The following is a 26,680-nucleotide window of genomic DNA, read 5'->3' on the forward strand; positions in this document are numbered from 1 at the left end:
GAGGAAGGAAGGGAGATAAAGGTAATACGTCATAATAAATAATAACTCACAGAGTTTCCTGGGGAAAGGGATTGATTGTTAAACCACTCTGGGTATTTGTCGCTCTGGAAAAGGAATCAGATTCTCTTAAAAGTTATTAAAAGTGTGGGAGCAGTCTTACCCCACCCGGCCAGTTGGCAACCATAGCATTGAAAATAAGCACTTGTCAATATCACTGCTGTTGGATTCAAGCCATCTCTTCATAGCCAGAGGTTGGTTGGATGGCTTGCTTTATTCTTTTTAGCTGTCTGCTTTTTTTTTAAGTGTTTACCTTTAATCTCTGCCTCCCAGAAATTTGGTTCTCTGTGTGGAAAAAGTAGCAACAGAATAGCTCCTTGGTTCCTTCTAGGATTCCATTCTCAGGGAGCTTATACAGTGGTGCCTCGCAAGACGAAAAGAATCCGTTCTGTGATTCTCTTCGTCTAGCGGTTTTTTCGTCTTGCGAAGCAAGCCCATTGAAAGATTAGCGGATTAGCGCTATTAGCGCTATTAGCGCTATTAGCGGCTTTTAGCGGCTTTTAGCGGTTTATCTGCTGATCGGATCAGCTGATAAGTGGCTTAGCGGCTTAGAAAAGGGGGAGGGGGGAAGCAGGAACTCGCAAGACATTGTCGTCTTGCGAAGCAAGCCCATAGGAAATTCGTTTTGCGAAGCACCTCTAAAACGGAAAACTCTTTCGTCTAGCGAGTTTTCCGTCTTGCGAGGCATTCGTCTTGCGGGGCACCACTGTACAATAATTCGTTTCTTTGGGGAGGTAAGGTGGATGACGACACGCTCCCTGTTTCTGGTGCTCGTCATCAGTGTTGAAAGCTGTGGCCGTTTAACATGTGTCTATCTCTCTAGTTTTCGTTTTCTGGTAAAAGCTTTAGAGTTACAATTCAAAATCAGAAAATGGGAAGGAGGAAAGTTCAACATGCACTCCTTCATTGTATAGCTCCCATCATATTCTGAGAAGGCACATCTTTACCCTTGTCTATATATGTGTGTACATATATATATGACTGTTGCCACTCTTTACCCTTTCCCCATATTCTACCAAACCCCTTGTCTATTCTTGCACTGCCTGACCCACCCCCTACCTTACCCCCGCAACTCACAAACCGCAGAGCATGATGGCGCCTTACTCTTGTATGTCTATGGCAAGAGATATGCCTTATTCTTCTGAACGTAAAATGCTTTAACTGATTTTAACGTTGTGTTTTATTGTTATTGTTCTTCTTAGGCTCAAACATGAACATACAAAAGTTTTATTTTTGGTGGGAGCAAGGAAGTTTGTATACACACATCAAAGGCATCTGAGCATTTCACTAAGAGAATTTCTGTTTTTATGTACTGAAATTGGTCTTTCGGAAATACAATGCTCCTGCAGGGCAAAAAGGTTAGAGAGTTACTGAGGAAGGGAATAATTTGGGTGTAATATTGTATGGTTGTTATCCTGGGACCTTATGGTGAAGGACGAGTAAGAAATCCAAATAAAAATGATGATGATGATGCCACTCTCTCCCTTTTCCTATCAGATTACCAGAATTAGGCAGCCTGCATCATCTAGTATAATTTGAAGTGAAATGCACACTACAGAGGCTCAGAAGGCTGATGTTTGACAATCCCAGCTTCCTTACGTGCCCAGCCTACTTTAGATTCCCTTAGTCATTGTTGAATTTGGCAGCAACTCCCCTGTATGTCTTGGTCTGAGCAGAGTAATTTATCTTCCTCCAGCATGCAGCTTCACCTCCCCCAGATATATAACCCTCAGAACTGTCTCTTCAGCAAAACCAGATATCTTGTTAATAAAAACTAGCAATGCATTATGAAGACTCGAGGTCAGGTTAGCAATGGCGTTCTCTCTGTTTAGAAGCCTGTAGCGCTCCAGGCTTTCTTCCCACAATGTTTTATTGCTGGGGGAACATGACTCCTTTCCGTGCCATGAAGGCACACAAGGCCACCTAGCCCAGAATCTTGTTCTCAGTGGCCAACCTAATGTCTAGGGGAAGTATTTTTAGGCTCAGAAAAGTAAAGCCAAGGGGATGGTGTTTCTCCACTGTGAGGAAAATCTTGCAAGCAAGAGGTGACATGATAGAACACAAAATTATGCATGGCATCAAAACTGTGGCTGAAGAGGGGCTTTTCTCCCTCTCTCGTAACACTACGACTTGTGGACATACTGTGAAGCTGAATATTGGAAGATTTAGGTCAGATAAAAGGAAGTCATTCCCACAGGACGCAATGGTGGCCACAAGCTGGGATGGTTCTTGAAGTGTACGTATGTTCCCACGAAGCAAGACACGGAGATAACAGCAAGAACCTTTATTTGAACTAACAGAACTGGACAACAGGGGCAAGGGAACTACTTATATACATTTCTGAAGGCCTGGGCCACTCCCACTCTCAACGTGATTGGCTGTCTAAATTCCCAAGCTGTGAATCATAACTCAAGAGTTTAAGGGCCAATGGCAGTGGCCCGCATCCTGAAATGTTCTGTGATTGGATATCATGTATCGAATCAGAACACAGGGTCTCAGAATTCTTAGTCCAAACTCAAGCTCAGGGAAATGCTGACCACTGAATATATAACAGAGGAGTGGTCAAACTCCTGGGGAACAAGGCTATCGATGGCTACTAGCCACTAGCCTCCACAGTTGCTTCTGAAATACAAGATGCTGGAAACCACAAGAGGGGAGAGTGCTCTTGTGCCTGAGCCCTGCTTGGGCATTTCCCACAGGCATCTGGTTGGCCACTGTGAGAACAGGATGCTGGACTAGATGGGCTATTGGCCTGATCCAGCAGGGCTCTTCTTAGGTACTTATGTTCTTAGAAGTCTCTTGTGAAGTGGGAGGAGACCAAGCTGTAGGTCCTCTATGCCAGGCACCCCCAAACTCAGCCCTCCAGCTGTCTTGGAACTACAATTCCCATCATCCCTGACCACTGGTCCTAGGGATGATGGGAGTTGTAGTCCCAAAACAGCTGGAGGGCCGAGTTTGGGGATGCTTGCTCTATGCTCAAGAGGAACGTTACCTGCAGAAAGGTTACCTTGATCATTATCCCTGTGTTGCTATGCATTCTTTTCAGTATTTAGACGGGAGGAATCTTTTCGCTGTGTGCCATTTGCTATTAATGTTAAGATTTTTTTTTGAAATGCATTTCTTTTTTAAAAAAAGAGCAGCAAAGAAATCTATAAAAAAGCACGTGTGCGAATACAGGCCAACAATAGCTCTGTGTATTCTTATATATGCACTTGACTTCATTTCATCTCTGCTTTACTTAACCAAATTACCTATTAGAAGCAAACTGGCTGTAGCACTGTCAGCTGGCCAGGGGGCAGCGGGGTGTAGGAGCTCACCCTGACCTGCTCTTGTGTCTTTAATAGCAGCTGGAGTTGAGGAAACCAGGAGGTCAAACTGCTATTCTCATTAGTTATGACTTGCGGCCAAATTCTACATGCAGGAAGCTGACCCTGGTGGAAGTCTGCCCCAATCAGAAATGGGCACGGAGATAAGCATTTTCACCTCCAAATGTTTCCAGGAGAAGCTGCTATTAAAATCCCAGCTATGGGAGCTGGCTGAAAACTTAGCAGCCTTAGCTAAACGCTGTCCCGTTTTTGCTCAAAGAAACAAGAACCCTTTTGCCCATTCCCTGCTATAGGAACACAGGAAGGTGCCTTATACTGACTCAGACCACCAGATCTCAGATCTCACCGAATTCACTCCTTTTGAAACAGCCATCCTTCAAAATTTGCAATTCTCCGAATTTTGCAATGCCATTCTTCAGCCAAGAGAGGTCTACAAAAATGCATATATCCTGGTAAACCGTGTGTTATTTGGGAAAATAAAATGCAATGGTGCATTATTAGCATTTTTACTGGTTGCCAGTTCATTTCCGGGTTCAATTCAAGGCACTCACATTAGTGTTTAAAGCCCAATATTACACAGTCCCCAAATAGACCCTTCTCCTCCCCTACATATCCTACTGAGAGCTAAGATCAGTGGAGGGAGCTGTTTTGGTTGCTCCACTGCCCTCAGAAGCTCAGGAAGGGGGCTCAGGAGAGTGCCTTCCCTGTGGCAGCTCCTAAGTTGTGGGACACACTTCCCACAGAGGTGCATTCTAGCACCTTCCTTGTATAGCTTTTCGTGAGTTCTTTGCCCTGGCTTTTGATACTTTCGGTGCATATTTCTGGGACCCACCTTATCTCTGTAATTTTAAGTTGTCTAAAACTGTTGTTAACGTTGTTCTAATATTAATGTTGTGTTTCAATTGTTGTAATTTATTATACCCCGCACATCCAGCTGGGTTTCCCCAGCCACTCTGGGCAGCTTCCCAAAAAATATTAAAATACCGTGATACATCAAACATTAAAAGCTTCCCTAAACAGGGCTGCCTTCAGATGTCTTCTAAAAGTCTGGCAGTTGTTGTTCTCTTTGACATCTGGTGGGAGGGCGTTCCACAGGGTGGGCGCCACTACCAAGAAGGCCCTCTGCCTGGTTCCCTGTAGCTTTGCTTCTCGCAGTGAGGGAACCGCCAGAAGGCCCTCGGTGCTGGACCTCAGTGTCCGGGCAGAACGATGGGGGTGGAGACGCTACTTCAGATATACTGGACCGAGGGCGTTTAGGGCTTTAAAGGTCAGCACCAACACTTTGAATTGTGATCGGAAACGTATTGGGAGTACGTTAAAATACAATAGTCCATTAAACGCTTCCCTAAACAGGGCTGCCTTCAGATGTCTTCTAACAACAACAACAACAGGAAATTGTTTTGCAAAAATGTGTGTATAATGGGAAATATATATATACAAAAATGTGTAAAAGAAATTCTAGAATTGCTGGTGATTTGCAACCTAATGTGGAAATGTGTAGTATTGAACTTAAGATTGGAAATATGAGAAAATTATTTCTTTTTTAAAAAAAAATGTGATTGGGAAAGTGCTGTCCTGTTCATGAGCATCACTGTGCATTTGCACTACATTTCTTCCACATGGTTGTACGTATATGGAGCTATACAGAGTGGGGGAAGTAATTTGTGTACCCCTTCAGTCCTATGCCTCTTTGCTCCCATTTGAATATGTGCCCGATTTCAGCCGTATCCTGGTTCTTATCTGACTGGCACTGGCGCTTAGGCAGGGCTCTTTCCCTATCTGCGATCCTATGACTGGGGTGCAAAGCATCAACCAAGAAACCAAATGCAAGTGAGCATACAACTGCGCTATGACCCCTCAGTATCTGAGGTTCAGCTTTCTGTGCATCATGTTAATATTCCCAAACCCTCCTCATGGGAGGGACGAGAGAGAAAGGACTATTTGTTCAAATGAACCGTGTGGAAGAAAAGAAACCATTTTAGTGTCGTGGCACCTACAGTACACATCAGAATTCCCTCCCATTAAACATTAGAGAAGTACCATCCCTGTTGTCTTTTTGGTGCCTAATAATAATAATAATTTTATTATTTATACCCCGCCCATCTGACTGGGTTTCCCCAGCCACTGTGGGCAGCTTACAACATATCTAAAAAAATAATAAAAACATCAATCCTTAATCCTACTGAAGACCTTCCACTTTCAACAAGTCTTTTAATGTAGGGATCTTTCCCAGTCTGCATATCGATAAGTAACTGTTTTTTTACTGCTTGTATATTTGCCATCTTAGACTTCTTTGTGAGCAATGGTGGGATATAAATTTAAACTGTAGCTCATGTAAACTGTAGATTGTGGGTTTTCCTCTCTAACTAGGGGAAAGTATTGCTTTGCCGGCATTTCCTTAAGTCATCGTCACTTTGGCACCTTTGAGTATTTTCTTCAAAACAATCCAACCGTCTTTATAATTCCACTTCCATTGTGACACTGTTGTTGTCCTTTTTATCACAGGGGTGGAGAACCTTTTTATTTCAGACCAATGGCCGCATTTCCTTCTGGGCAACGTTCTGGGAGCCCCATGCTAGCGGTGGTTGTGCGGGGCTAGAGACAAAAGTGGGCGGGGCAGAAAATATAAATTTTACCTTTGTGACATAGGCCAGCTTCTATACACACTTCCGCACTGCTCTCTACCCGGAAAACACTGGAGAAGGATATGAAATAGGACTGAGAAGGGGTGTGGCCAAGGAGGGGTGTGGCCTATGGAGAGTCCTGAGACCTAGATAGAGCACCCTTTCCTTAGCATGTTATTAGGTTTAATTATTTTTTTAACCTTATCATACACGTACTTACCACTTAAGAAGCCAGTGTCTCATCTGACTGTAACTGAGAGCTACCAAAAAGCAGCCTGCACAAAGGGACCTAGAATTTATTTATTGTTTCCATCCTTTTCATTCATTTTAGGCCTTCATGGCTGCTGTTCACTAAAGTTTGCTGACGTTGATTGTTCTTTGGGCCTAGGTTAGCACAGTGGGGAGGGAGAATCAGTAAAAATCACCTCCCCGCTCCCCTTTCCGTTGGTGGGAGTCTCCTTGTCATCAAAGAGCTTTCCATTTATGGAAGATCTCTTTCCGTGAAAAGAAGGGTTCAGTTTTATCCAGCCCCTTGCGTTTTGTGTGCAAAACGTCCCAGATCCATGCACTGTCATTTCCTATCAAGTAACCAGACTGGAGGGACGCGGGTGGCGCTGTGGGTTAAACCACTGAGCCTAGGACTTGCCGATCAGAAGGTTGGCGGTTCGAATCCCCGCGACGGGGTGAGCTCCTGTTGCTCGGTCCCTGCTCCTGCCAACCTAGCAGTTCGAAAGCACATCAAAGTGCAAGTAGATAAATAGGTACCGCTCTGGTGGGAAGGTAAACGGCGTTTCCATGGTTCGCCAGAAGCGGCTTAGTCATGCTGGCCACATGACCAGCTGTACGCCGCCACCCGGGGCCAACAAAGCAAGATGAGCGCCGCAACCCCAGAGTCTGCCACGACTGGACCTAATGGTCAGGGGTCCCTTTACCTTTTAACCAGACTGGAAAAAGACTCCTATACTCAGGATACAGCCAAATGATCAGTGCGTTCTGACAAAAAGAGCCTCCTGCAGGAACCATTTTATCAGAAATTCCTTTCTGCACAGGAATAAGCTTTCAGTGTTGTAGCGCCTACCCTTCTGAATTCTCTCCTGTTCAATGTTAGACAGGTACCATCTCTGTTGTCATTTTGATTCCTACTGAAGACCTTTATCCTTCAACAATACTTTTAAAGTGAAGATCTTTACCGATCTGCATATGTACAGGAATTGTTTTTTAAATGTTTTGGTCATTTTACTTCTTGTGTGTTTTCCATCCTGGGCTCCTTTGGGAGGAAGCGGGGGGCGGGGGGGGGATGAATTGAATAAATAAACAAATGGATAAATTGATAAATAATTGTGGCTGACACAATGGAGAGCCACTGCTAATCCAAAATAGACAGTTCTGAGCTGCTTAGGCCAACATTCTGACTTGGGATAAGTCAGTTTTGTATGTTCCTGAGCAAATTCCAAAAACAAACGTTGGCGGTGATTTACATTTTCCAAATGTCATATAACAGCAAGCCTGTAATCTTGATCCACAGGACAGCTATAATGACAGCAGTGCTGAATGTGAACAATTAAGAACTATGATTCATTATATTACATTAAAGTAGTATAATTTACGAAGACTGTGACCACTTCTGTCACTAGGACCTCAGTCAAGCTGTTAATCAGATGCAAATCTTTTGTCTTTCCAGCACGTTGCAGGAACAGAAGGGGGAACTTCGCAAGCGTCTCTCCTACACAACTCACAAACTGGAAATGCTTGAAACAGAATTTGATTCTACACGCCAATATCTTGAAGTAGAACTCAGACGTGCTCAGGAAGAACTTGAAAAAGTGACTGAAAAGCTGAGACGGTTAGTTGTTGAATTCACTGACCTTTCCTCAAAAGAAATGTCATATTTCACTTTAGGTAATTTGGGAAATGTTGCAATCTGCTGGAAATGCTGAAGGAGGCCATCAGAAAATGCTAACATTAACTGGCAAATTTCTAAGCAACCAGCTTCAAATTTCTAAGCGACTTCCTTCAGTAAATGGCCATATTTAATCCTCTTTTGGACCTTCAACATGGCCCATGTGCAAAGACCAAAAGTGAGTCTTTGACCCATTTTTGAGATTAGCAGCACAATCATATATATGTCTGCTCAAAAATAAGCCCCATCTAACTTTATGGGGCTGATTCTCAAGTTACTTAACAGAGCACTGCAGCCCTACTGGCTCATTTTAAGACACGCCAATAAATATCACACTTTAATTTTGCTCACTGACCAGTAAGTACCAACATTTACCAAGACTGGAAGAAAAATAGCCTCCATGTAGCATATTCCGTCCCATCAGGAGTGGCTTATTATGAGGATCCCCATAATCATACATTGAGTTTCCACATCATTAGTAACTACTATCAGTAATGCTTTCAGAGGTCGCTGTGTTGTGAATAATGCTCAAGACCAGTGGTGGAAAAGGTTCTGTGGATAAACCCTTTCAGATATTCATCCACTCACAATCTTTTTATTCTACCTTCCCCCCAATAGTTTAAAAGCAGTTGACTGTCAAATGAATACAGACAGACAGGAAAACAAGTTTAGAACAATCCAATAGAACATCAAAAAAGTGAGCAGCAAAAGAGTAGAACAACAAACAGTAGGTGAATGTTGAAGACATGAGGAATTCTGGACGGAAATGTGCTCAATATGCAGCCCATGGGTGGATATTCTCCAGCTCAGGAGTAACAAGGAAGAAGACCCTGCAGCAAGGCCTCTTTTGCCCAGAAGATGGTTTCCATCTTCCTTGGCAGATCTTCTGTCCATTTTCAAAAATGGATAAGATGGACAGATCCGTCTCTTTCTGGCCCGTGTCACTTTTGCATTTGTTCATTCTGTTTTGCTTCTGCTTTTAAATCTGCAATTTAAAAGAGATCCTAACAAAAATTCACATTCGGTTCCACATTTTGTAACATATTTTGCCTTGAAATCTATTGCTGCATTTAGAACTGCATTGCAACATTTGGGGAAGTGGAAAAATCCAATGCGGCTAGCCATGTTCTGATCTGCGCATTCATCTGGGAGTCGCAGATCTGGTCAGTAGCAGGATTTGCAAGGTTTGAATTCCCTCAAGGATCTCTTGCAGAGGGTGTGGTTGATTTTGATTTATTTTTTGCTTCAGAATCAGAATAGAAGTGAAACTCTGAAGTCAAAACTCTGTTCTGAGCAAAGACCAAGCACCAACCCTGTCTCACACGGGCTTTCAGGGGATTTCACTTGCAAAAGTTTCCTTTCCCTCACAATAACTTCACCATGGGCAAGATTTCTTATGCTTCCACCTGAGTTCTGCATCGCCTCAGTAAGACTCCTTTGGGGGCTCAGTACATCAAGAGAGGACACATTTTACAATCCCCTGCTGTCTTCTAAGAGACCATTTTTGCCATGTTACAAGAAAATGAACTTCACAGTGATGAGCAATGGGAACTGATCATAAGATGTGCCGTGCTACATCTTTTCAGTGGAATGCTGGGTCTAGGCTTTGGTTGTAGATCTCATCTTGTAGCATTCAAAATACCGCACATTTAATCCAAATGTATTCCATTAGGATGATTTCTTTGAAATATGTTGGAAAGATGTTTTCCTCTCGTAATTGCCAACTGGGCAATCCTCATTCTGAAGGGTTGTCAGCATGGAGCTATGCTGAGAACATTGTTACCTCACCACAAAAAGGGGCCAGGTTTTGCAGAGGACTGAAACTGTTCTCAGAAAAGGTCCCCGCACACAATTTTGGCTTGGCGAAGCTAAATGATATGAAAATGCTTCAAAAAAGTGGATTTCGCCAATGCCATGTCAGTGTTTGAAAAACAAAAGGTTCTGACCTCCTTTTTACTCCTTTGCCAAGTCCTCAGACCTTAGTTGGCACAAAAGAGTCACTTGAAAGAGTGTATCCTTGCAAAGTATTGCCGCTTTTATTCTTAAAAAGTCTTCTTCTCCAACCACGACTGACAGCTTTTACACACACCAAACGCAACCAGCTTTCTACCATCCAACCAACCCACACCAAACACTAGCATTGACCCCTCTATATATACAGGTGCAACTTGGTGAAAGGTTGCATGAGTCATTGTAGGCCGCTGACTCTTGCTGATTCAGTTATTTTAGCATTAAAGAAACAGTGGCCAATTTTTAGCTGTGACATGCCAGAGCATCAGGGCACTACTATCAGTGTGTTTCATCTTTTGTTTCCTCAGGGACATTTCATAAAAATAAAAATAAAGGAAATCTGAGTTTATATACTCAGCAGGAAGCTACAATGGGTGAAATATTATGGAGTCCATTTTTTTATCTCACCTTTGCTCCAAGGAGCTCTCAGCATAATACACAGTTCTCTCATTTCTTTACCCCCCACAAGAAGCCTATGTGGTAGGTTGGGCTGAGAGACGCTAACCAGCCTAAGTATACCCCAGCTAGCTCTCCCATTTACCAATGTATATCTATAATGTGTCTGTTTCCCAGCATCTACATGGCACATTCACTCAGGGCCTGAAGCAAAGCAGTAAATACCCCCCCACACACACACACACACAAACACACACCAAAGTAAAGGTGCATAGTAGCCAAACCAAACCAAATTATTGTGGCACCTGAAGCAGAAAATCCCACAATAATCTCTCCTTCTCCCTGGAAGTAAAAATACAATAGCAATTAACCAAATAACTAATAATTAGCTGCGGCCTCACTTTGCCTAATGGCAGGACTAGCTCTGCATCAGTCTCTGCATTGGCATGAGAGGGGTAAACTGAAAACATATTAGATGTATACCTATTAAAAAAATTGTAAGAGTACTCACCGGTACAGAATAAGTGTACATTTTTGTTGTCCATGGCAGCCATTTTGCATTGGCACCATGGCAAGTTTATAGAATCATAGAATCATAGAGTTGGAATAGACCACAAGGGCCATCGAGTCCAACCCCCTGTCAAGCAGGAAACACCATCAGAGCACTCCTGACATATGGTTGTCAAGCCTCTGCTTAAAGACCTCCAAAGTAGGAGACTCCACCACACTCCTTGGCAGCAAATTCCACTGTCAAACAGCTCTTACTGTCAGGAAGTTCTTCCTAATGTTTAGGTGGAATCTTCTTTCTTGTAGTTTGGATCCATTGCTCCATGTCCGCTTCTCTGGAGCAGCAGAAAACAACCTTTCTCCCTCCTCTATGTGACATCCTTTTATATATTTGAACATGGCTATCATATCACCCCTTAACCTCCTCTTCTCCAGGCTAAACATGCCCAGCTCCCTTAGCCGTTCCTCATAAGGCATCGTTTCCAGGCCTTTGACCATTTGGTTGCCCTTATGAGAAATGGCATCTGCATTTTACCCCCACCCAAAAAAAAAAACAACCTCCAGAATGATTTATGTATCAATAGACCCATAACCTTAGGAAGCAGCCTTTTACTAAGTCAGACAATTCGTCTTTCTAGTTTAGTATTTTCTACACTGTGTAGCATCTGCTCTCCCTGGTTTCAGACAGAGAATGGTCCCAGCCCTGGCTGGAGAGGTGAGGGATTGAACCCAGGCTGCATACAAAGTGGGTGCTCTACGACTGAGCTGTGGCCCTGCCTCAAGAGCCAGGATTGACACCTCAAAGCACCTTGTTACATATCAGTTCTCTCAAAGACTGGGTGGCATTTTGAAGTCTGCAAACCTTAGCTTTCAGTTAATCAAAAAGGCTTTGCTAAGCGGCAGAAAGCAAGGATCAAATAAGCTAAGAACCGTTAGTGGGGGAAGTAAGTTGCAATCTCTTATGCAAAAATTGACGTTAAACAGTGTGGTGCTGAGTGTGGAGAGGTATGTTAATTATATGATTTCATCTTTGTTTTAGGATACAAAACAATTACCTAGCCTTACAAAGAATTAATCAAGACCTAGAAGACAAATTGTACAGGATGGTAAGTACAGGGGATTGTTATATTACTATTCTCTATATCTTTATGATTCTTCAAGCGCATAACATATTGACAGAGAGCTGGCACTGAGGAAACTTGCATTTAAGCTTTGACAGTGTGATCCTACACTGTAGGACAGGAATGGATAGCCTGCAATGAGAGTTGTGGTCCAGATGTTAGACTGCAGCCTTTAGCATTCAAGTGTTCAGGGAAGGGAAAGAGCCAGCAAAGAAGAATTGACCTGGGTTTCGTTTTAGGGATAGCAGAGATGGTTGTGGCAAAGATAGTCTGACTTCATATATTATTGGCTCCATTGGTTCTGTGGGCCATTGGCTTGTCTTCTTATAACACTGAGCCTTTTTTGAGCTGAAAAGGGGTGTATAAGTTTGGCTAGGCCTGGTATAAACATTGGGGCTTCTTGTCCTTACCTAGTCAACAGAGCATTATCCTTCCTTTCAGGCTCTGGCTACAGATTTAATGAAGAATAAGCTCCTGCCAACCTAGCAGTTCAAAAGCACAAAGTGCAAGTAGATAAATAGATACCACTCTGGCAGGAAGGTAAACGGCATTTCCGTGTGCTGCTCTGGTTTGCCAGAAGTGGCTTAGTCATGCTGGACACATGACCCGGAAGCTGTACACCGGCTCCCTCGGCCAATAAAACGAGATGAGCGCCACAACCCCAGAGTCATCTGCAACTGGACCTAATGGTCAGGGGTCCCTTTACCTTTACCTAAGCTTTGAGAATTCTGCAGTGGTACAGAGTGGGGAGACAAGAGTCATTCAATATCTACATCTAACTCCCAACTCAACTTTTTTTTGCCAGTGCTGCAACCTGCTATTTTATTTTATTATTTTATTCTTTATTTAGGGGGGCAGATGGGTTGATATCTTGTCCTTTGGCCTAGAACCATCACAGAAATGGATCACAACAGACATATTATGCAAAATCAATCCGGCACACCTTAGAGACATTGAAACTCCGAATCAATCCACATGGTCCTCCATCTCTTGCAATATCTATCTTGAAACAAACTGAACCTCAGGTGGCTTGACGCTTTTGCCCAGCTCCAAGATTTGCGGAAGTGTGAACTTTGAAGGATTGGCTGTGTTTCGGTTCATATATAGTTTCAGTAAGTGTGACTGACATAGTTGAGCCTTTCAATGTTTACAGAATCAGGTTTCTCTTCCCCATCTCTACCCGTTGCCCTCCAAGTACTTGCAACTATAATACCCATCATCCCTGGCCATTGGTCATGCTGGCAGGAGCAGATGGGGGTTGTAGTCCAGCAACTTCTGGGAAGCACCAGGTTGGGGGAGGCTGAGTGAGGGTTTTGAAAAGAAATCTTAGACCCCAAGGTTCAGACTCCTTGCTCTGCAATAAAATTTACTGCATACCCTTAAACAATAGACTATCTTTTACTCAAGGTTGCCCGCTTCTGCATGGGAACAGCAGTGACTTATCCTGCAGAATTGTTGCGTAGGCAAATACTTACAAAGCACAAGGCACCTATAAAATGGGTCAAAATTCAAGGAAGAGACTTCAGAGTGTTGCTGTTTAATGGAAACGCCCCCTCCCCTCGAGAAATTATTCTTGCTAATTTGTCACAAGGCATCGCCAAATTTAGATGCCTGACACAACTGCATCCCCTGCCGTGCCGTCAAACAGGATCATACAAAACAGTAGACCCGTCACTCCATTGTGTGAGATCTCCAGCTGGTGCGAAGGAGAACCTTGAGATTTTTATCAAAACAACTCTAATTGGGACCATCTAAGGAGGCCACCATGCCATTCTTCCTTTTAGTTTAGGAGTTTGAACTTCCTTAAAGTTTAAAAGAGGTTTTAAAGGTATAGTGTGAATGTGAGGCCATAGTAGGACCCTCTGTATCTCTGTCAGGCCCACACCCATATCTCAGGGAGGCAGGACCTCAAGCCTGGGGGCCAAATATGACCCTGTAGACCACTCTAACTGGTCCTTCAGACTCTCCCCAGGTAACAGGAGGGTTCCTGAGGCACACCCCTCACCAGCTCTGCTTTGTACCATCCTTCAGTGTTTCTACCTGAGTGGAACTTGTCCTTGAGCTCTGGCAGCGAGCGCTTCTTGCTTGCCTGGAAGGAGGACAGAGAAGAATTTGTGAGTAGGTCTAGAAACATGATGTCATGAGGCTGGCAGGGAAATACTGGTTCTCTGCAGGTCAGGAAAAAGCTAGAGGCTTGGCATGCAATTGACTTTCATTCACCAAAAAAGTAAACACAGAGGGGTCTCCCTGGCTCGACTCCTTCAGCTTGAGAAGTTTGCTGGAAACTGACCACCAGTTCCACCTTTCTCCTCTGGCCTCTCACTCTGGAGCCCTCTCCAACAGACATAGGAGTGAGCTCCTCCTCTGGGCCTGTCTGGCCCTTTGCTCTGCAGCATGCAGGACTCCCCTGGAGCAGGGTGTGAAAGAAGGAGAGCCAGCAGGACTGAGACTGTCCTGCTGCAGGATGGCAAATGTACCCTCTGATTCCTCCCTGTTTGTGTCTGTGCTCACATCAAGACGTTCAGCCTCCAGCCACTGTTCTGGAAGGGCCTTCTTCTTCAGGCCCACCTTGATTGCTCCAACCTCCTGCTTCCAGCACCTCCCAGCTCGTCCCTTCCCCAGCCTCCTCCCCAGTGTCCCACCACCACAAGTCCTGTGGAGACCCAGTGTGGTGTAGTGGTTAAGAGCGGTAGACTCGTAATCTGGGGAACCGCGTTCCTGTCTCTGCTCCTCCACATGCAACTGCTGGGTGACCTTGGGCTAGTCACACTTCTTTGAAGTCTCTCAGCTCCACTCACCTCACAGAGTGTTTGTTGTGGGGGAGAAAGGGAAAGGAGAATGTTAGCCACTTTGAGACTCCTTCAGGTAGTGATAAAGTGGGATATCAAATCCAAACTCTTCTTCTTCTTCCTCATCTTTCTTGTCCTCCTGGGGGGGGGGCTCCCAGGCAGAGGCTCCCACCATTCCTCCTCATCCAGCCAGTCCCTAACACATGACCGCTGCATAATGCGGAAATTAACATTCGTTTCTCTGCCCACTTTCACCTCAAGGCCCACCCACCATTGGCGTGTGGCCTCCAGAATGCTGCCTAAAAGGGAATGTGGCGCTCAGATAGAAAATGGCTTCCCAAGCCCCTTGCACTATCTAATTGCTAACACAACTTAACAGCAACCCAGGGCAAGAAAGCTTTTAAGGCATGCTCTGCTTGGCATGGAAGAAACTGGCAGCAACGGCAATCATGCCATTAGGAGAACGTCTATTATTAGATGGCTCACTATATTTGAATGGGGCGTTCAGTTGTGTTAATGATAAGGGTTGGATACTGCCTTTGATCTAACTGTGAATGAATGTTCCTTGTGTGACTTCCATGAAGGAATGCATTTTAAAATATTTGAGATTTATCGTGCTAACAATGATTATTATGATTTGAAAATCCACTGATTTTCAAAGCCATGCTGGTTACAGTTCTTAAGTTTTACAAAAGTTGCTTTGGCCCTTTGAGGAATTTGTCTTTCCAATGTTCCGCTCAGCCACCATCTTAGTATTAGATGTTGAGCGGGTTGTTCTTTCCTATAGATTAATGTTGAACATCCTGGCTGCCATAGGAATTTTATACATCACTCACTTTCTCCATGTTCTGCATTCTGTTTCCGAGGCTTAATAACAGCATCTTGAATTACCTTGTCCAAGGGCGTGACAGGTTTATCTTTGTGACAAATCCCTGGAGGGTTCTATTACGCAATGTTTTACGGCACAACCTCTACCCACATATAACAGGCATAAACTATTCTTATGAGTTTGTTTTTAAGCTCTCTCCATCAATAGAAATACTTCACCTCAAAATGTCCTGGGACTGATCAAATCCTGCTGCAAAGAAGAATTACCAAATTCTAGCGGTATTCCCTGCCAACCATTCTCCATCAATTAATGAGAGGGGGAAAATACATTCAAAAATTATCAAAGGGGAGGGAAAATGGCAGTGAAATTCTCATAGGCAGGGTGCAGAGTTCTTTTTTATTAGCGATGTGCAGGGTATTTTACCAAAGCCCAAATTAACTCAGGTTAATTCTCTTCCCCGCCCCCCAATAAATTTTTATTGTTTTTCATTGAAATTCAAGAACAACATACAATAACAGTAACTTGTCCGGGACTACGTTCTTATAAAGTTTCATATTCAGTACAAAGAACACAACCAATAGATTTATTTACGCATTTATCAATTCAAATTATCTCTTGTTAAAGATTATTGTATTGAGGGTGGAATAAAATTATTTTCCATCTTAGTTATAAAGGTAAAGAAAGGAGCCAATCTCACCCCAAGTATCCCTCCTTGAAGTAAGTTTAATTGCTCTCTTGTGGCGAGCGAGGCGTTCCAATACAGTCACATTCCAAATATTATTTAATCAGATTTCATTGGGAATTTCAACAAATTGTTTCCAATAGAAGGATATTGCTAATGGGGCTAAAAATCTCAATCTCTGCATTTTAGATTATCTTTTGATTTTGGGTCTATGGATAATAAGATGATAGCCATATTGGGCGGGGGGGGTGCTGTCAAGAATCTGGGGCAGGTTTCAGCACAATGCAACTTTCTACAGCCAACTGAATCAAATTTTGGTACATCTCTGCCCGCAAATTGGCCACACATTTCAACTCCCGATCGGGAAATTAGAATGCGTGTTTTCTATATATCAACTTAGTGAGTTCTGTTTTTCTAGAAAAATAGGTGCTGGAACTCACCATGAACACCTCCCTGGTTCTCTTATAATGGCAATGGCCCCCACCTGAGAGGTGCCAGAATTGAGTTCCGACTGGGGGGGGGGGAGAGCACCGAACTTGGTGCTGTCTAGATGTTTTTGACTACATCTCCCATCAATCCCAGTCAGCATGACCAATAGTTGCTAATGACAGGAGTTGTTGTCCATGCACATCGGGACTCTGCACTTGCTTGCCTCCAAGCCATCAGATGAGAGAATTTTCTCTCCAAATGTATGAGGGGGAATTGAAGATTTCCCACAGGCATCTGGCTGGCAATTGCAAAAACAGGATTTCCCCCCAGTTTCATTTCACTTTTAATTTGTATGCCGCCTTTCTATATTATATAATAATAATAATAATAATTTATTATTTGTACGCTGGGTGGCTTCCGCAGAGACCAAAAATACACTAAAATGTCACACATTAAAAACTTCCCTGAACAGGGCTGCCTTAAGATGTCTTCTGAATGTCAGGTAGTTATTTATCGCTTTGACATCTGCTGGAAGGGCGTTCCACAGGGCGGGCGCCACTACCGAGAAGGCCCTCTGCCTGGTTCCCTGTAGCTTTGCTTCTCGCAATGAGGGAACCGCCAGAAGGCCCTTGGAGCTGGACCTCAGCGTCCGGGCTGAACGATGGGGGTGAAGACGCTCCTTCAGGTATACTGGGTATTACTATATGCAAGGCAGTTTACAGCAACGAAGTATACAACAGAGAACGCATACCTTGCAATAATCTGATCCAATACAATAAGTCATAATAAAACATTACTTTAAACTGGAACGACTTATATCAAATAAAGTAATATTCAATAATCTATTAGAATATAACAATACACAATAGAATTAACTCTCAGAACATCAGCAAGTATTTATTATTAGTATTAGTATTAGTATTATTTATTTATTTATTTCTATTTATTTATTTATTTATTTAGATGGGCCATTGGCATGATTCAGCAGGCCCTTATTGTGTTCTTATAAGATTAATGTTACAATTTCAAATGAAGTAAAAACATTTAAAACATTTTAAAACCATCTAAAAGTATTTAGAACATTTGAAAACATTTAAATGCAAACACATCCCCCACAGTTATTCATTTCACATCTGCCATGCCCAAGATCAATCAAAGCCTGTGCACACCAGAATGTTTTTAAAATTCTCCTGAAAGCAAAAAAATGACCCCATGCCAGCCTGTTATAATGTGTAGTTCCACTCAAATATGAAATCACATATTGTGGTCATCATCTACGGCCATCAGAGAAAAGAAACCCCAATCTTCTAAGGAAGAAAAGCTATTCAAAAAATGCTTTGGGATGGGGAGAAATTTAATCTAGAATATTCTCCACTAAGGGCAAAGTATCCCTGAGTCCCACTTCAAATTATTGACTTTACTCTGGATGTTATCAGAAAATTCAGGGCTATCATCACCAAATGCCTAGAAAAATGAGCTTGTCAGGCTGACTCTAAACTTTGATTGTCTTTTGAGTTGCAGCTCCTCTATAGAGCCTATATTTAGGTCATCCACGCTTAACTTTCACAGGGCATACTAAAAAAAAAAAAGCTGTTCTCAGAAAAGAAATAGTAAGCAAGATGCTTTAAATCACTTCAACTGCTCAAAGTCATCTTCAAAGTCGTCGCCCTTTATAAAAGAACAAAAATGCATGAGGTCTGCCAGCTTGACACTGCAAAAGTCTGGCCAACTTTCCTCCTCCCAGGAGTGAAACTATTGCTGAAATCCCAGATAAGACATAGATTTCAAGTGCAATCAGAATCTACAGGCTCATGGGCAGAGATGCCAAGCAACTTGGGGAAGCAAACATGGACCAGTTCTTTGAGATCCAAATGTTCACCAGGGAGTAACAAGGCTTAACAGGGCAGCTGCATCGGGTGCCCTCCAATTCACGCTGGTCTGGGTAGAAGGTCAGGTAAATGGCTGTGTGGCGATCACACAGGGTCCCCGGATATTTAACAGTCTATTGATCCCTGTGTCACCACTGTGCTCGCTTCCCCGCTGCCACCAACCAGTTACTCTCTGGTAAAATATTGAGTCCAGTCAGTTGTTAAAAGTGAACCAAAAAAACCAAGTTTATTTTACAAACATTAACAAGTTTATGGTTTCTCAGATAATATTCCTGTCAGTATCTTAACTTTGCCAACAAAGGTCCGTATAGTTAAAGCTATGGTATTCCCAGTAGTGATGTATGGAAGTGAGAGCTGGACCATAAAGAAGGCTGATCGCCGAAGAATTGATGCTTTTGAATTATGGTGCTGGAGGAGACTCTTGAGAGTCCCATGGGCTACAAGAAGATCAAACCTATCTATTCTGAAGGAAATCAGCCCTGAGTGCTTACTGGAAAGACAGATCCTGAAGCTGAGGCTCCAGTACTTTGGCCACCTCATGAGAAGAGAAGACTCCCTGGAAAAGACATTGATGTTGGGAAAGATGGAGGGCACAAGGAGAAGGGAACACAGAGGACGAGATGGTTGGACAGTGTTCTCGAAGCTACCAGCATGAGTTTGACCAAACTGCGGGAGACAGTGGAGGACAGGGGTGCCTGGTGTGCTCTGGTCCATGAGGTCATGAAGAGCTGGACACGACTAAACAACTAAACAACAACAACAACATCTTAACTTTAGTTTCTTTACTGGCCTATACCTTCCTAATACCTTCTGACTGATTATCTCAGCTGTTTGACTGACTCCTCTTAACAAATTCTCTCCCTCTCACACCAGACTAGCCCAACCCACAGACTTCTCTTCCGTCTCTCGTCTAACTCCAGATCGTCTTCTCAACCATTCTAACTCTTAACTCTTCTAAAAAAAACCTCTGTGCTTAAACCTTATACACAGCTAACTCTGCCTCTTGGGTTCCCATTGGTTAGTCATTTTACAATTAGTTAACCCTTTCCTTATGAACCCAGTATGATGACACACATAGGAGGGCAAACGCCACAGGCTGTAACAACCTGGAGCTGGCACAGTGATCAGGTTTAGCTCAGGCCTGATGTAATCATGTGGTGGCAGTGGGGCTGACATGGGATCTAGTGCACCCTGGGCCTCTTCAGTCAGCCCCCTGGAAAATATCTGTATGCAACCTCTCTACAGTCTTCATGATTTGATGATGAAGTACTGGTGTTGACTTATAAAGTCTTAAATGGCTCATTTAACACCTCAAGGGGGACGCAGGTGGCGCTGTGGTCTAAACCACTGAGCCTAGGGCTTGCCGATCAGAAGGTCAGTGGTTTGAATCCCCGCGACGGGGTGAGCTCCCGTTGCTTGTTCCCAGCTCCTGCCATCCTAGCAGTTTGAAAGCACATCAAAGTGCAAGTAGATAAATAGGTATCACTCCGGCAGGAAGGTAAATGGCATTTCCATGAGCTGCTCTGGTATCGCCAGTCATGCTGGCCACATGACCCGAAAAAACTGTCTGCGGAACTGACTGAACTAAACTGTCAGGGGTCCTTTACCTTTACCTTTAACACCTCAAGGACCGCCTGCCTCTCCCCATATGAACCAACCTGGACCCTGCGATCATCATCTGAGGCCTTCCTTTGTGTGCATCCTCCACAAGAAGACTTGAGGGGATCAACACAAAAATGGGCCTCTTCAGCCATGGCTCCTCGTTTGTGCAATGCTCTCCTCAGGGAGGCTCACCTGGCACATCCATTGCGTATCTTTAGGCGCCAGGCTTTTTCTGATATTTTGGGGTCTTTAAATGTGTTTGCGGGGGGGGGAGGGAGATTACTAGTTTATTTTTTGTTTCATTATGCATTCTGTGCTCCAGTTTTGTGTTTTTATGTCACAAACCACCCTGTGACCGTTGACTATACAAATTTAATTAATTATAATAATGCTCCATGTTGAACTTCAGAACGGATGGCTGAATCTGTCTGTTTCAGTTTCTCATTTTTCCAACTCAAGATCACTTTTCCACATCAATCTCCCAGGACATTCTATACAAGATCTCAAAGTAGCTGTCTTATTACCAAAGAATTTCAGAAACAGACTGGAAAGAGAAGCTGCTGAATTGCAACTTATTACCAAACTTAAAACCATGGAGAGACCTGGCCTGAATAGAGACACTGGATTCTTATCTCATTATACATGATATAGCTATTTTTAGCCATCTCACCCTTGCTTTTTCCTGTAAGACCAATTGCAGTCGTTAACAATCAACAGGTTTACCACACCGATCAGCCAATCACCCATTCCCACCACCCTTCTGAGTAATACCCCTCCCCATCCTCTCACTATATATAAGGGTCCGGTGACTTCTGTTTCAGTGTATCTGAAGAAGTGTGCATGCACACGAAAGCTCGTACCAATAACAAACTTAGTTGGTCTCTAAGGTGCTACTGGAAGGATTTCCCCCCCCCCCCACATCAGTTTGCAAATTCTTTCTTTAAAAGTCCTCATGAAAACAGTGCAGCAGGGAGGAGGCTGGGGGCAAAAGTAGAACGAGTTCGCTCTGGTTCCACTTACTGCTGGGCCCTGTGGCACCCCTCACCCGTTGCCAGTCCCTCTGGGCGCCAGCCACCACTGCATGGAGGGTGTCTTTTGCAAGAGTGGACAAAACATGGAGCTAAAACATGGAGCTGGTGATGCCCATTGTGATCTCAGAGATTAATGAAGCTGCCCCCTTTTTTTTCTATGAAGCAACATTCTTGCCAGCACATATCATACACTGGTATTAATTATCCTGCAAAGTGCTGCCATGAAATCTATGGTGCATGCAGTCAAATGGAGCTCTTGTCAGGTCCCTAATTTCCAAAATGCTGCATCTTTTATCTTATCGGCTGGGAAATGGCTGGCAGGGGAAGAGAGGGATTAAAAAAACAAGAAGCAGCAGAAAGTTATAAGAGAAAACATCGACAAAACATTGCTGTTTAATTACCTGTCCCAGAGGTGAAGATTTTGCGAGCCTGCCCTGGAGAATTCTAGCTTGCCATAGGCAGGTTGGCCCCCAGGAATTTCGTACCCTGCAGCATAAATAGAGGACAAACCATGGCTAGGAAATGGGTCAAAACAGACATCTGCGTGGTCACCTAGCTAAAAGCCCTGCACATAAGCAGGCAGCATGCGGGCGGTATCCATATATTTGGATATATCGGTATATAGGAATCATTAGTATGACTTGGGTGAATCTGTCAGTTTGGGTTTCTCCAAGTTTCTCATTATTTCTATCTTAAGTTCATTTCTCCAACAGTTTGTGAATTATTATTATTTTAAAGAAGTCCTCACGAAAATTCATCAGCATTTTAATGCTGAATTTCTCCTAATATGCCCATTTTTGTATGCAATTTTTTCTAATGCACCCATTTCTGCAAAACAATTTCCCCATATCTATCTATTGCCTTTTTGATGTTATTTTTAGCTATATTTGCATTTTTATGCACACTTTACCCAAGTATGTGCAGTTTTGTGCTGGAGAACTACATTGCAAAATTCAGAGAAGTATGAATGTCAAAAGATGGCTGCACTTCATTTCGCATGTTTTTATCTGAAAGGGCAAATTAGGTAGATTCACCTTTAAAAATGAACTGAATCTCTGCCATTCCTCATAAAACAATAATATATTTTTGAATTTATATCCTGCCAATTTTGCTGCGTTTCCCCAGCAACTCTGGGTGGCTTACAGCATATATAAAAATACAACAAAGCATCAAACATTAAAAAACAAAATATCCTATACTAGCATTAAGCAAACCAAGAAATCTACAGAAACCAATAAGAACAATAATAACAATAATAAACACTTTATAGTTATAGCTATAACCGACAACCCCGACTAACCATATAGCCAACATCAACCCAACAAAAACAAAACAGAGGAACCAAAAGTAGAACCATTTAAAGCATTTTAAAACGTTTTAGGCAGTTGCCCCAACCCAAGAGTTGTCCCAGCAATGTCCCTACTGCCTCCCAGGAACCTCTTTTAGGAAGGACACAAAAGTGGCTTCAAATCAGTGTGAAGGTAAGTACAAATACGCCTCAATGAATACAGGGGAATAATACAAGAATGAAATTAAAACAACAGTGACAATGCAAATAAAAAAATTTGGGTCTATGGACCGCAATAAAGTTGTTTTGTGTGTGTGAGTAAAAAAACAATACAGTGCCATATATTCCAAATTCTAGCATAATAGTATAGTGGATTTTTACTGCTAATATAAAAAACAAGTGAGTGTCAAGTCAGAACAAATTTATTTGATTTTTTTAATACAATGAAGAAATATCATTTTGAGTCACTATTTCCACGAGGGCTAAATATCACACCTGTAGGCCAATGGAACACATTGTGCGTCTCTCCAGTGTTTGGGCAACGTCAGCCTGCCTGCAATGAACAAGTGGCCAATTAATTATTTGGCTTTTATTTATTTATTTTTATTTCTTTATCCAAATGCTTTTAGCTTGCTTGGGCAAAGGGAAGCAAATGCTTCAGTAAATGGAAAGCCAGATGATGATCCCAGACAAAGCCACTAAAAGAACAAACTTCTTTGGAAAACTTTAAAATATACTAAATTTTAAAATATATTAAATTTAATCCTCAGAGGCTCGGGTCCTAATGCGAATGCAAGGAAGGCCCTTCCTAGCCTCAGTTTTGGGTGGGAATCTCTTTCTTCAATCCGCATACAGTTGCTCTACCTAGGTTCATTATTATTAGCCTTAGAGAATACTTACCGTATTTTTTGCTCTATAAGACTCACTTTTTCCCTCCTAAAAAGTAAGGGGAAATGTGTGTGCGTCTTATGGAGCGAATGCAGGCTGCGCAGCTATCCCAGAAGCCAGAACAGCAAGAGGGATTGCTGCTTTCACTGCGCAGCAATCCCTCTTGCTGTTCTGGCTTCTGAGATTCAGAATTTTTTTTTCTTGTTTTCCTCTTCCAAAAACTAGGTGTGTCTTGTGGTCTGGTGCGTCTTATAGAGCAAAAAATACAGTACCGGTATATCCTGCTTTAGTGCTCTGAGAGGCACTCAAAGCAGCTTACAAAAGACTCAGGCAATATGAATCACATTCAAGTTTGATCAGGGGCAGAGGAAGGCGTTGTGACACCTGGGGCGGGCATCACTACGTAGGGCACACATGCACTGTACTTAGTGGTTTGCTGCCAGCGCCAGGATCCTTCGCTCGCGGCTGCAGCCGCGAACGGAGGATTCTCCAAAGGCGGCTGCAGCAGCACAATGGCTGCTCGCGCCGCCGCGAGCCCCCATGGAGTGACTTGTTACCTCCACAGACATAGAACCAGGGGCGTACCACCACCACCCCACAACGTCTCCCGTTGCGACACCACTGGGTTTGATATCATGGGAAAGAGAAGCTTCAGAGTCAGAGGGATTTGGAGAGCATAAATACCCAGCAGCAGAAATGGCTCAGCTGGCAGCGAGAAGCCACAACACTAGGGCCATATTCAGACCGTATGTTTAAAGGAGCGTCTCCACCCCCATCGTTCTGCCCAGACACTGAGGTCTAGTGCCAAGGGCCTTCTGGCCTTCTGGTGGTTCCCTCACTGCGAGAAGCCAAGTTACAGGGAACCAGGCAGAGGGCCTTCTTGGTAGTGGCGCCCTCCCTGTGGAATGCCCTCCCACCAGATGTCAAAGAGAACAACAACTACCAGACTTTTAGAAGACATCTGAAGGCAGCCCTGTTTAGGGAAGCTTTTAATGTTTGATGTATCACAGTATTTTAATATTCTTTTGGAAGCCGCCCAGAGTGGCTGGGGAAACCCAGCCAGATGGGCGGGGTATAAATAATAAATTATTAAATTATTATTATTAAAGAACTGTGATATCTAAACAGCCATGGCTTCCCCCTAAGAATTCTGGGAGCTTTAGTTTGTTAGCAGTGATGAGACCTATGTTCCCTGCACAAAGCTACAATTCCCAGAGTGCTTTAACTGCTAATCCCTCTTCATAGGGAACTCTGGAAATTGTAGCTCTGTGAGAGGAAGAAGGCGTCTCCAGCAACTCCCAGAACCCCTTAACAATCTACAGCTCCCAGGAATCTTTGGGGGAAGTCATGACTGTTTAAAGTGGTATTGTATGGATGTGGCCTAGCTTCCATGGCAGTTGTGTCCCTGTGACTTACTAAGAGGGAGAGGGGAGCCAAATTCCTCCACCAGTCAAAGGCAACTATGGGGTTGCAGCGCTCATCTCACTTTCAAGCCAAGGGAGCCAGTGTTTGTCCCTAGACAGCTTTCCAGGTCATGTGGCCAGCAGGACTAGAATCATAGAATCATAGAGTTGGAAGAGACCACAAGGGAAGAGACTAAAACCGCTTCTGGCACGATGGAACACCGTGACAGAAACCAGAGTGCACGAAAAGGCCATTTACCTTCCCACCGCAGCGGTACCTATTTATCTACTTGCACTGGTATGCTTTTGAGATTCAGGGATCATTTTGGAAAAGAAAAAAAGAAAAGAAAAATCCAGTCATTAGACATCAAATGATCACCAGGGCTAACTGACCAAGTTGCTCCTACTAGGGCCAAGAAGGAGACCAGGGAAGAATTTAAATGTGGGGTCCCGGAAAGGGTTTCTTCATAGAAGAGGAAAGGGGAAAAGGGAATAGAGGATCAGGCTAATTCAAACTGAAGGCCAGGTGGAATAGCTCTGTCTTACAGGCCCTGCGGAAGGAGATCACATCCTGCAGGGCCCTAGTCTCGTGGGACAGAGCATTCCACCAGGTCGGAGCCGTCACTGAAAAAGCCTTGGACCTGGTGGAGGATAGTCTGGCTTCCTTAGGACCTGGGACCTTCAAGCTATTATTATTCATTGACCTTAGGGTCCTCTGTGGGACATACCAGGGGAGGCGGTCCCGTAAGTATGGTAAGTTTAGACCACAGCGCCACCTGTGCCAGACAGAATCAAACTCCTCACCCTTCCTCCTCTTGCTCCCACTAAGGTGCAGCAATGTTGTTGCTGGGGAACTAGCATGGCGGCTCCTGCTTCCACCAGGCAAAATGCTTCTTCCTGGCAGAGGGAGAGTTAAGCACCTCCCCACCCCACACTTTCACTCAAATGACCCCCCTCTCAAGAGGAATCAGAGCTCTCGTGGACCCATTCATGTGGAATGTGTCTCTGGCTCCTAAGACATTGCTAATCTTTCATTAAATCTTTTTCATTTTCTCAGCCTAGAAAGGTGGGTGGGGGATATCTCCCTGCTTAGATAAGACAGTCTAGAGCTTGGGAGGCCTAGAGGAAGGCATGACATTAATCAAGATATGAGTATTGCTGTTTGTGTGGCTAGACGGCTTGCATGGATATGGATTTTTTATAATTGGGCCCTCCACACTCCTACAACAGTATTTGGAGCAAATAGAATTCGTAATGTTATGACATCTACTGTCAGCAGTCTTATTAGTTCACCTCTAGTTACTTATCGATTTAATTATTTGCTGCATTTGGGGGAAGCAGCCCTTTCCCTTGTACAAGTTACTGTCAATGCAATCTCATCTCCGAAGATCACATTAGGGACTCAAGGGAATTAACCGTGAATTAGTTCCATCTCTTCCCTCCAGCTAGAAATATCTTGTATAATGCATTGTTATAGACCATCTCCTGCTTTACAGTGCTGTGCCACGTTATTCATGCATGCTGTGCAATAGATGCACAATTTCACCCGGAGAACAAACATCAATGACTCTGCATGATTCAACTGGCACGTACCATTGCTTGATCGCCTTCCCGTTCACCATGCCATGGCTTAGACTTTGGGTAGAATGGGAAATATGGGTTGGGTCACAAGCTGTCCTCATTCATATAACAGCAGGGATGGTGCTATCAGGTTAGGACTTAGGGACAGAAGTCTAAGACTCCCCTCAGCAGAATGAGCAGAAATAGGAGAAGTAATATGTGTTCCCCATCTAAAGCAGGGCGCCTCTTTAGACAATTAGTAGTCTAATAAGACTATTAAGGCCAGAGTTTAAAATTACATATCACTGCATTAGGACTGAGCCACCAGCTGCAGGAAATTTAGGTTCTT

The 26,680-nt window shown here is 43.6% G+C and overlaps 2 protein-coding genes across 2 annotated transcripts in view; one reads left to right on the forward strand and one right to left on the reverse strand.

Moving 5' to 3' along the window:
* WDR25 (WD repeat domain 25) overlaps positions 1-26,680 on the reverse strand; it is a 423,366-nt gene that overhangs the window by 188,706 nt on the left and 207,980 nt on the right. The gene's annotated exons all lie outside the window — the stretch shown is intronic.
* Positions 1-26,680, forward strand: part of BEGAIN (brain enriched guanylate kinase associated) — a 224,211-nt gene that overhangs the window by 114,221 nt on the left and 83,310 nt on the right. Inside the window, exons 4-5 of the mRNA XM_082220280.1 lie at positions 7,689-7,850; positions 11,860-11,926. Coding sequence (XP_082076406.1) covers positions 7,689-7,850; positions 11,860-11,926 — 229 coding nt within the window. The remainder of the gene's footprint in view (positions 1-7,688; positions 7,851-11,859; positions 11,927-26,680) is intronic.

This window comes from Podarcis vaucheri, assembly GCF_965113315.1.
Source record: "Podarcis vaucheri genome assembly, chromosome: 1".
NCBI classification, from domain to species: domain Eukaryota; kingdom Metazoa; phylum Chordata; class Lepidosauria; order Squamata; family Lacertidae; genus Podarcis; species Podarcis vaucheri.